We start from the raw sequence: 10,491 nt of genomic DNA, 5'->3' as shown, positions 1-10,491 counted from the left end.
GGGACAGAGAGAGAGACAGAGCATGAACGGGGAAGGGGCAGAGAGAGGGAGACACAAAATCGGAAACAGGCTCCAGGCTCCGAGCTATCAGCCCAGAGCCCGACGCGGGGCTCGAACTCACGGACCGCGAGATCGTGACCTGGCTGAAGTCGGACGCTTAACCGACTGCGCCACCCAGGCGCCACTTTTTTTTTTTTTTTTTAAGATTTTTTAAATGTTTATTTTTTGAGAGAGCCGTCAGCAGAGCCCCACGTGGGGCTCAAACTCACGAACTGTGAGATGATGACCTGGGGTAAAGTTGGTCGGGCGCTTAACCGACTGAGCCACCCAGGTGCCCTTCAGCTGGTATTTTCTGAAGACCAAAGTATATGCTAAACGTTGTCGAAGACAATCAGGCAGGGGCCCTGGAGCAGCACAAAAAAACGCAGAGCCCGGGAAACCAAGATGGCTTCGCACCAGGGAAGGGCGAGGGAAGGGCGAGGCGGGCTTGCGGCACATCATCCGGGGCCTGAGAAAACCAAACTTTACCCCAAACTGGGAGCCACTGAGCTTACCACGGTGGGGACGGTAGAGGAAACGGCAAACGGGGTCCTCCCGAGAAGAGCCGAGTTCTGGGCGACTGCCTCCCCTCGGGGAGGCCTCCCTCACCCAGCCACCGAGCAAAGCTTGAGCCGCCGAGCTGGGGCAGCACCAGGGCTAACACAAGGGCGTCTGCACCCCAAGCCCTCCCGAAAACAGCCCAAACAGCCCGTCTGGGATGGCCTCGACCCTCACGGGCCCGACCCTCATCTTGCAAAATGGGGAACTACCACCAGCTCGCCTCCCGGTGTAGCTGGGTTCGAATCTCCTTGCAGGGCTAATTTGGTGCAAAAGGCCACTTGGGGCTGCCTCCAAGGATGTTTCTTCCCCCCCCGTGAAGAGGGGCGGCTCTGAGAGGCAGTTTTGAGGCTTAGCAATCGTGCGTCCCAGGACTCGACACCTACCCCTCCCCCAGCCACCTGAGAGAGCTGGCACAGCTGGGGCCCCTGCTGCTTTGCCCCCCCCCAAAACTTCTCACCATAGGGACACCGGACCGTCGCGCGGAAGACGGACAGCGAATCTGTGCGCGACAATGGGTTCCGCAGGAAGGGGAGCAGGGGGCTGCTTAACGGGCAGTCTCAGTTCTCACAGGATCCCACGTTCACAGCAGTGTACGCACCTGAGACCACTGAACTGTACCCTCACAAAGGATGAAATGGTAAACTTGTGTATGTGGTTTTCTTTAAATGTTTATTTTTGAGAGAGAGAGAGAGAGAGAGAGAGAGAGAGAGAATAAACCCCAAGCAGACTCCACACTGTCAGTGCAGAGCCCAATGTGGGGCTTGATCCCACAACCGTGAGATCACGACCCGAACCAAAATCAAGAGTCAGACACTTCACTGACTGAGCCCACCCCACCCCCGCCGGGGGGCCCCTGAAGTTCAACTTTGAGGTGGACTTTCCAGGAGACACGGTACCCGAGTAGAGCACCTCGGCGGGACTAGGATGTACCGTCACCCCGACTACTCGCGCTCCAGTTCCCGTGGATCTTTGGGATGAACTTGTCAAAGCGCCAATACTTGGCCATTTGGGGCGATTTCACGTGGTCCCGCCCCCTCCAACATCACCGACTCCAGGTACACCCCTCGCATCCCGTTTCCCGGGACAGCCCACAGACACCCTCTCTGTTCAGCATCTTCCAGCCTGTGCAGGAAGCTACCGGTAATGCATCCACATCTCTGAGATTCTGAGAACCACGCCCAGAGCAGAATACTGTGAATGTTTTATTTAATCATTTTGTCTACAACTGAAACTCTGGGAACTCAAAGTTAACATCCTTGCCCGTGAGCTTCTTATAGACGCCCGAGAAGGTTTCCACCTACGAGCAAACAAAGAATTCGTCACAAAACTCTTAAATATGGACATTCATCTGAAAGCCTAACGATTATGTGAAACTGGGCCCTGCATGGCTTCCCCCCCCTCAGCAGCCGGGCGCACAGGGCACAAGGCGTACACGGGGCGTGCCCGCCTGCCAACGCTGGGGACGAGCTCATCTCTGGTGCTGAGGGACACGGCTCTACGGTCTGTGCCCGACTGAGGTGCTCTGAGCCCGTGAGGGAGCCCGGGGACCGTCCACCTCGGTCACGCTTTCCCGGGAATGAAGGGAAGGGACAGTTCTCCCAGATTCTGACACCACCACATCTCACCCCCAGAAGGATCCACAGCCTTGCTGAGGGGAATTCCCTTACTTCCAATTTTCCTAGTAACTTAAAAGGTAGAGAGTTTTGACTTTCAAAACATCCCCCACCGTAAAACCCGACACGGAATCCAAAGGGAAGCGCGCAGAGGTTCCGATGGAGCAAAGCTGGCCCTGGGTTTACGCTCACTGGCTCTGGTGACACCGGACACAGACCATGCCCTTTGCCCTCCCTGTGTCCGGGCCCTCCCGCAACGCGGTCACCCCATTACCTTGTGTTCCACGTTGTTCTGCTGTGCTTTATCCAAATGAACCTTTATGAGCCGGCTGCCGTCCAGTTTCACACGGATTCTCTTGCCCACAATCTCGCTCGGGAAAACCAAGTCCTCCAGGATCGCGTCGTGCACGGCAGTCAACGTGCGGCTGAAAGAGAACGACGGAAGTGAGAAACCTGGAATCTACGAAGGCCTGCCCTCCTGTGAGCCCCTTCCAAGTCAACAACGCGAAAGGCAAATCCCAGGCCCCTAAACCAAGTTACCACTGGGCTTCCAACGGACGACCTACATCTAATCCGTCGCCAGGGCCGGTGCCAAACTAGACAGGGTGACGAACACCTACGGCTTTCCTTCAAAGCTTAGGGGGAGTTCAACGCGACGCCTTATAAACCACACACGCCGCTCCCGGTGATCATCTCCAGGGAGCGGGAAGGCAGGGAGGACTTTCACTTTTACACACAGCTGTAGGTGTATTTTCGGGCACGGTTTCGACCGAACACCTCCGTAACCTCTTAACCACTCGCTCTTCTGCAAAGCCATCCTTCTCCGAAGTTGTCAAATTATCTACAAATTCCTGTGACCACGTAACTTCCTAACACAAGATCCTTCAAGAGCTCGCCATGACCTCCGAAGCTCCTCCTGGTTCCCTGGGACGGGATGGGGCACCTCGGTCCCCAGCTCCTGCGCCCCCACTCTCATCCCGCCACGCACGCCTCCGCGATCGTCCCACTCGCGTCCCTGACACCGCGTCAAGTCCACGACCCACGTGGCCGCTTGACGAGGAGGTTCAACTGATTCCGAACCCCGAGCGCTAACGGGATGCTGGGATGAGAGAAGAAGGGGCGGCCCTCAGGTTTAGAGGCACCTGTGTCACGGAGCCCATCAGGTCCCCTCGCCCCCAGCACGTCCGAGACCACATTCCCCTCATGTGTGCTTCAGAGCTGTCAGTTCCTACGCACACGTCACACCTTCTAGGGGCTCCCGGATGCCTCCCAAGGGCTTCCTGTTCCACGGCCACGGACGGCAGGCTCAAGGGAAAGCCACTTCCCAAATCCTGCATCACCTCTCAGAAAGCAAATGACAAGGACGCCGCCCCAGTTAAGCTTTTTCCCACAGTACGAGGAAGAACACGAATACGGACATGTGTCTACCCTCCCCCTTTAAAGCGTAAGTCGGAATGGAATCACAGCGGCCGCGCATCTTGACTCCAACATGGTCTATTACAACGGGGAGGGACGGGGATGCAACCTTGACCATCCCGAGCCCCAGGAACGGAACCGGCTCAAAGCAGTAATGGAAACCCTGCTATAGATTAGAAACAATAACAAAAACAAAAAGAAGTGAGTCTCAGGACCTCACACGTACGGGAGAAAGCCGAGTACTGAAGGAGAAGAACCGTGGAGGCAGGAGATCAGGCTGGGAAGCGGTGAAGGGCCGCGGCCGGCCACCTAGCGCTTAGCGCAGGAGCACAGAAGGCCCCACGTGTGGGGGGCAGGTCACCAGGGACGTGGTGAAGTCGTCGTCCCCAGAGCCGAGGTAGAAACACACGTCTGGGAGGGGGGACGGCCAGAGCTGTGGGTGGGGGTCAGTCCTGCAACTGCCCTCAGAGCGAAGGCTTCGTTCTCACACTCCCAGTACCGACGCGGGCTCTCACGGCCCACGGGCTCTCCACCACCCCGCGTGTCTGATCTCGGGGTCACAAACTACCCGGAACACCAAAAATTCCCTGAATCCTTATGTTACTCCAACTGCCCAGGATCAGGCTCAAAGTACTGAAGCCCAAGATGCAAGTTCCAGAAAGTGTGGCCCCAGCCCTTCCCTCCCCCACTCCTCTCCCACAGGAGCAAGTATCTGCCTGTAAGACTCGAGTCCCATCCCTGTTCAAGTGGTTTTACAAACAAGATGAAGTTAAAAACAGCCCAGCATTACTGGTGTGGCTGAAAAGAGTCCGTTCTCCTTATCCCTTTAGAAATAATGATACGAGGCACAGTACCAACTTCACCTGGAGGTTAGATGGGTACCAGAGGAGTTTCCCAAATGGTCCCCAGGGCAGGGCCTGCAGGGCTTCAATAATCCAACTAACTCTGTGAAACGAGACTTCAACAACACACCAAAAGGCCCAGATCAAGGAGCCAACAGCTCTCAATCTGAGTTTAGGCCAGAAAACCCTAAGCCAATCAAGTTTAAAGAACACCATTCGTGAGCATCTATAACCGCAGCAACACTTTTAATTTGACGTCAGCAACAGAAAAATATGCCTAATTTCTTAGCCTTAATTCACTGCAAAAGTAAAAATTAAAGACCCATCTCAGCCCCCCTCCGCTACATCCAGTGTGCTTGATCCCACAGCTCTACACTGAGGATCCCCTCACTGTTCCTGTCCTTTACCCAAAGAATTGGAGAAAACCCTCTTTTCTGAAAGCAACAACCTATTCATTCTACCTATGTGAACATGTAATTCTTCCTCTAGAATTCATTTTAAAACATTTATACATGGGGCGCCTGGGTGGCTCAGTTGGTTAGGCGACCGACTTTGGCTCAGATCACGATCTCGCAGTTTGTGAGTTAGAGCCCTGCGTCAGGCTCTGTGCCGACAGCTCGGAGCCTGGAGCCTGCGACGGATTCTGTGTCAGTCTCTCTCTCTCTGCCCCCTCCCCTGCTCACGCTGTCTCTCTCTCTCTCGATAGTAAATAAATGTCTAAAAAAAATTTAAGTCAATAAAATAAAATAAAAACTAAAATGAAAAAGCAACCTACCAAAACTCTTAGTACAAACAACCGAGCAGATAAGGAGTTGTTCGTAAGGGGTTTACAGCACACTGTTTCGATGCTGATAAAATACTCACCTTCTGGGACGCTTTTGCTTGTTTTTTGTACGGCTTTTTCGAGTTGGCTTAGGCAGAATTCTCCTCTGTGAAAATTACCATGGAAAAAGAAAAACCTCAGGTTAGCAGAAAGCTGGCAACTGTCAAAGTGCTTCAAAAGGCAAAGGGCGATAACAATAAATTCAAAGTTTTGCAAAAGTTGGGGCGCCTGGGTGGCGCAGTCGGTTAAGCGTCCGACTTCAGCCAGGTCACGATCTCGCGGTCCGGGAGTTCGAGCCCCGCGTCAGGCTCTGGGCTGATGGCTCGGAGCCTGGAGCCTGTTTCCGATTCTGTGTCTCCCTCTCTCTCTGCCCCTCCCCCGTTCATGCTCTGTCTCTCTGTGTCCCGAAAATAAATAAACGTTGAAAAAAAAAAAGTTTGCAAAAGTCAAACCACCCAGACCAAACAAGCTACTGAGAATTCCCCGATTTCTCATTAATTCATTCAGAATCCAGAGAATATATTCACACAGCGCCAGAAAAAAAAGATCCTCGCTCCTGATTTGAGCCCCAAAATACTGCACACCTGCCACAATGCCAGGCCCGCCACCCACCGTCGGTAGGAACACGCCTGAGGAGCCACAGCGCTAGTTAAATCTGTCATCTGGCATTTCACCCCCACACATCTGTTTGCACCAAGGCCAGATCTGAACTTAAAAAAACACAGCCACCTTTCTTGACTACGGGCCCCTTTCCAGGAACTATTCCTCACCATCTGCTTTCCTCCCAACGTGTACAGCCGCCCGCTTCAATTCTGTCCTGCAGACAAACCACGGCTCAGACCCACCACACGTCCCTAATTCCCTCGTAAATGCACTACATTCACGCCGTTGTAAACGTGGAGAGCCGTTTTCACGTTAACAGCGGAAACGTACTTATCTGTTTAACCTACCGCAAACACAAAGTGAAACACAAGTGATTTTAACCAAATGCCCAAAACAAAACATTCCCCAGGACAACACACACCTGAGCAATAAAGACCACGTGCTTCCCACTGAACTTTTTCTCCAGCTCACGCACGAGCCGGACTTGGATTTTCTGGAAGGACTTCAGTTGAGGAACGGGAACAAAGATGATGATAGCTTTCCGACCACCGCCAACTTCGATCTCCTGAAGGAAGAACACACAACACCAGCGTGACCTTAAGTTCACACGCCCATCTTTCCCATCCGAGCCCAGCGCTGAGCCGCGAACACTCGGCTTGAACGTGGTCAATTCCTCTAGCACACCAAAATTTTAAAGAAATCCTCCTCCCGCGCTTTCCCACCGCCAGGGCCAGCCCTCAGTCCCCCCTCCCTCACAAACCCCACGCAAGGATGCGTGGGCAACGCTGTGCTCCAGGAAGTAAACGTGCGCAGCCGGAACTGAGGCTGCTTGTCCCGTGCGCAACCTCCAACCCCGTCCACACGCACTGCAGCTCCTAAACTAAAGACGGGAATTTGAAAAAGTGAATTTCCCCAGACACAGAGTCCAGACCGGCAGCCTGGAAAGTAGACCCGTAAACGCTGCAGCAGAGAAGCCCCGGGAACAAGCGGGAAGGAAGCGCGTTGTTCTCGCTGCCAACATGCCCACGTTAAGAAGGCCGAGCCTCAGACTTTCTCTGCGAGATGCTCCTTCCAGGACCAGGGAGCGGGGACGGCCGGCTCGGCCAGGTCTCTGACCCACAGCGCGCCTCCCCGCACACTGTGCCACCTTGAAGACGACCTGGGGCAGTCCCCCCACACGCACGGCCGCACCTGCACGGGGCGCGCGGGAAGGGGCCAGGCGGCAGATCCCGCCACCGCGCCCCGCGGACGGTCCGCCTACGGCCACCCCCACCCCCGGCATAAACCCCCCCTTTACCTTGGCCGCCGTGATGTTCAGCTCCCTCAGCTGGGCTTTGAGGTCGGAGTTCATCTCCAGCTCCAGGAGGGCCTGGAGAGAGAAGCAGCCGGAGCCGACCCTCAGCGGGGCGCCCGCACCGCCCACGTGCAGACACTCGGGGCCTCCTCCCGGACGCGTCCCCACCTCCACCCGGGGTGACACGCGCCGTGGGGAGAGGGGGGTGCTGGTGCCGGGGCGCGGGCGGCACTTGCTGCCGGAGGATGACGGACACTTGTTGGGGAGGGGAACGCGCGCGTGGGGGCGGGGGGCACACGCGCCGGGGCTCCGGCCTTGCCCTCCCCTCACCTGGGAGATGCCAGACTCGAACTCGTCCGGCTTCTCGCCATTGGGCTTCACGATCTTCGCGCTCGAACTGAACATGGCCTTCTCCTGCAAGTACAGGGCGCCCTAGCTCAGGTGTCCGCGGCCCCAAGCCACAGACCCCCGCCGGTCCCGGCCCCGCTCCACCCCGCAGAAGCCATCGGGGGGCACAGCCCAGGTAATCGGCCGTATCCCCGCCGGGTGAGCCGGGCCCGCCGATGCAGGGAGGACTCCGACACGTGTAGTCCTCAGAGTCGGCGGAAAAGTCCGCCGGAGAGAAGGCCTCCAACATACCTCGGTAAGAGCGCCGGTCTAGGAAGAGGCCTAAGTCTCGCGAGAGCGCCTCAAATCCCGGCGGCGCAAGGGAAGAGGCGGGAACAGTGCGCGAGAGAAACCGGAAGAGCCACCGAGAAAAGGTCGAAGCCGAGAGAGTCCCCGGAAGAGGCTCGTGGGGTCGGGCGCGTTGGGAACGCTCCTCTGGAGGCGCCGTGTCCTACCAGGCGGGGTCTGGGCGGGAGACGGGGGCCGAGAAAAGCAACCCCACCCCGAAGAGCGGATGTTCAAAAAAGTCTCATTTAACCCGAAGAAACTCACTTCCCCACCGAAGCCATGAAAAGGAATCAGAGGCTTGGATGCCAGTTCAGCCCGGAGAGAACCCGATGAGATGACGTTCGTTAGAGCTCTTTGGAAACGAAGTGCTTTACGAGTAAACGTGGTTTTCCGGCCCTAAACAATTTAGCCCTTGTCCCCACTGCTTGGTGCGGCGGACACTTGGGGACGTCCGCGAACACCTCTCGTGCGGGCCGGAGCGCAGCGAGCCGGGGGCGGGGGGGGGGGGGGGAGCCTGGGGCCCAGGGCGCCGACGCGAGCGGGGCAGAGGGCTCGGGGTGCGGTGGGGGACCATGGGCAGAGCCAGGCCGGAGCGGGACAGCCGGGGTCAGCCGGCCCTGACCTCAAAGCCGGCAGAGATCGCGTATGAGGAAAGACTGGGGGATGACACATCACTACTGGGTTCGACCAAGAAGTATTTATTAGAAAAGTGCCTCCCGTTGTGCCATGCTGTCACTTCCCTCCCACTCTAGAGAGGAACGAAAAACATGATGCAGAAATACTCTATGATGTCTATACTCTGTGCTAATGCTTCACTAGGTGCTAGCGATTTAGTAGAACCCGCTGAATCCTTGCCCTCGGGAAGATTACCTTTTGGTGAGGAAGACGGAACATAAAGTGGCAAGACCAAGTATGTAATGACAGATGATAGTTAACAAACAGTAAAACGAGTCAAGGGGAGAAGAAGGATTCATGCTCTAAGAAGTCTGGGAAGTTTTTGAAAAAAGATGTGGAAGAAGTAGGAGCTGTTCGCCAGGAAGAACATTCCAGACAGGGAACAACTTGTGCTAAATTGGCCGCGGTCACATAATTTAATCTCTAGAGGTCCAGTTTCCTTGACCGTCATATTTAATGGGCCAAGCACTGTGAAAACTGCTGACACCTGTACACCAGGTGATCTCTAAGATTTCCCACCACCTTTACTAAGCTAAAATCGTGTTCATCTTAGATTTTTAAAGCTAGGTACGTTTTTCTAATAATGCTTTTTTTTTTTTAATTTTTTTTCAACGTTTTATTTATTTTTGGGACAGAGAGAGACAGAGCATGAACGGGGGAGGGGCAGAGAGAGAGGGAGACACAGAATCGGAAACAGGCTCCAGGCTCTGAGCCATCAGCCCAGAGCCTGACGCGGGGCTCGAACTCACGGACCGCGAGATCGTGACCTGGCTGAAGTCAGACGCTCAACCGACTGCGCCACCCAGGCGCCCCCCTAATAATGCTTTTTAAAAAGAGGCCACTATCTCCTTGGAAAGTTAAGAGTCCACTTGTTCAAGAAAGAAAGAAAAGTTTAGCTGCACCTCTAATCTTATCGGGGCAGTCATTCCAAACACTGGATGAACTATTTCCATTTCCTTAACTCTGCATGCCTTTCCAGCCTGGTTCTCATCTCTGCGGCCCTACCAGAGTCGCACAGGAGGTGTATTCGGTGAAGTTCTTCCTGGTTTCCCCTGCTCTGTTGAGTATTAGTAGTGCGAGAGGCCATGCTTGTCTTGTTCCCTATCTGGGGGAAAGCATTGTCTCATCAGAAGTATAATTTAGCATTAGGGTTTCTTTTTTGTGGATGTTCTTTTTTTTTTTTTTTCCTTTCTTTTTTTTTTTTTTTAATTTTTTTTTCAATGTTTATTTATTTTTGGGACAGAGAGAGACAGAGCATGAACGGGCGAGGGGCAGAGAGAGAGGGAGACACAGAATCAGAAACAGGCTCCAGGCTCTGAGCCATCAGCCCAGAGCCTGACGCGGGGCTCGAACCCACGGACCGCGAGATCGTGACCTGGCTGAAGTCGGACGCTTAACCGACTGCGCCACCCAGGCGCCCCTTAGGTTGAGGAAGAACCCCTTTATCCCTGTTTTCCTTAGAGTTTTTATCTTGAGTGAGATTGTGTCACATTCTTTTCATGCAACAATTAATAGCATCTTTTGAGTTTTTCTTCTTAGCCTGTTAATATGGTGGATTACATTCACTGACTTCCAAACACTGAAGCTGCCTTGAATCTCTGTTATAAAACCCCACTTGTTCGTGGAATATCATTCTTTCTAATATTGCTGGGTTCCACTTACTAGTATTTTATTGAGGGCTTTTTGTGTGTCTATGTTCACAAGGACCATTGATCCCTAGTTTTCTTTTTTGTACTGTTATGGTCTGGTTTTGTATTAAATTAATCCTAGCATCATAAAATGAGAAGTAAGGGGAAATATTCCCTCATCTTCTGTTTCCCAGAAAAGACTGTGAAGAATCAGTGTTAATTCTTCAAGCACCTGGTTGAATTCTGTCGTGAAATCATCAGGGCCTGGAGATTTCTTTCTTTCTTTCTTTCTTTCTTTCTTTCTTTCTTTCTTTCTTTCTTT

General features: G+C 54.0%; 1 protein-coding gene across 1 annotated transcript; it reads right to left on the bottom strand.

Annotated features, from left to right (window-relative positions):
- Positions 1 to 1,783: 1,783 nt before the first annotated feature.
- Positions 1,784 to 7,923, bottom strand: RPS7 (ribosomal protein S7). Its single transcript, XM_040495974.1, has 7 exons — positions 7,831 to 7,923; positions 7,522 to 7,605; positions 7,195 to 7,266; positions 6,319 to 6,462; positions 5,336 to 5,400; positions 2,488 to 2,638; positions 1,784 to 1,897 (listed from the first exon to the last, which is right to left on the bottom strand). The coding sequence occupies exons 2-7, from the start codon at positions 7,594 to 7,596 to the stop codon at positions 1,820 to 1,822; spliced, it is 585 nt and encodes a 194-aa protein (XP_040351908.1). The 5' UTR covers positions 7,597 to 7,605; positions 7,831 to 7,923; the 3' UTR covers positions 1,784 to 1,819.
- Between the last annotated feature and the right edge of the window lie 2,568 nt (positions 7,924 to 10,491).

Source organism: Herpailurus yagouaroundi, unplaced genomic scaffold (assembly GCF_014898765.1).
Source record: "Herpailurus yagouaroundi ecotype Mexico unplaced genomic scaffold, PumYag 188, whole genome shotgun sequence".
Classification (NCBI taxonomy): domain Eukaryota; kingdom Metazoa; phylum Chordata; class Mammalia; order Carnivora; family Felidae; genus Herpailurus; species Herpailurus yagouaroundi.
The sequence above is the reverse complement of the archived record's forward strand: the minus strand, read 5'-3'. Positions and strand labels throughout refer to the sequence as shown.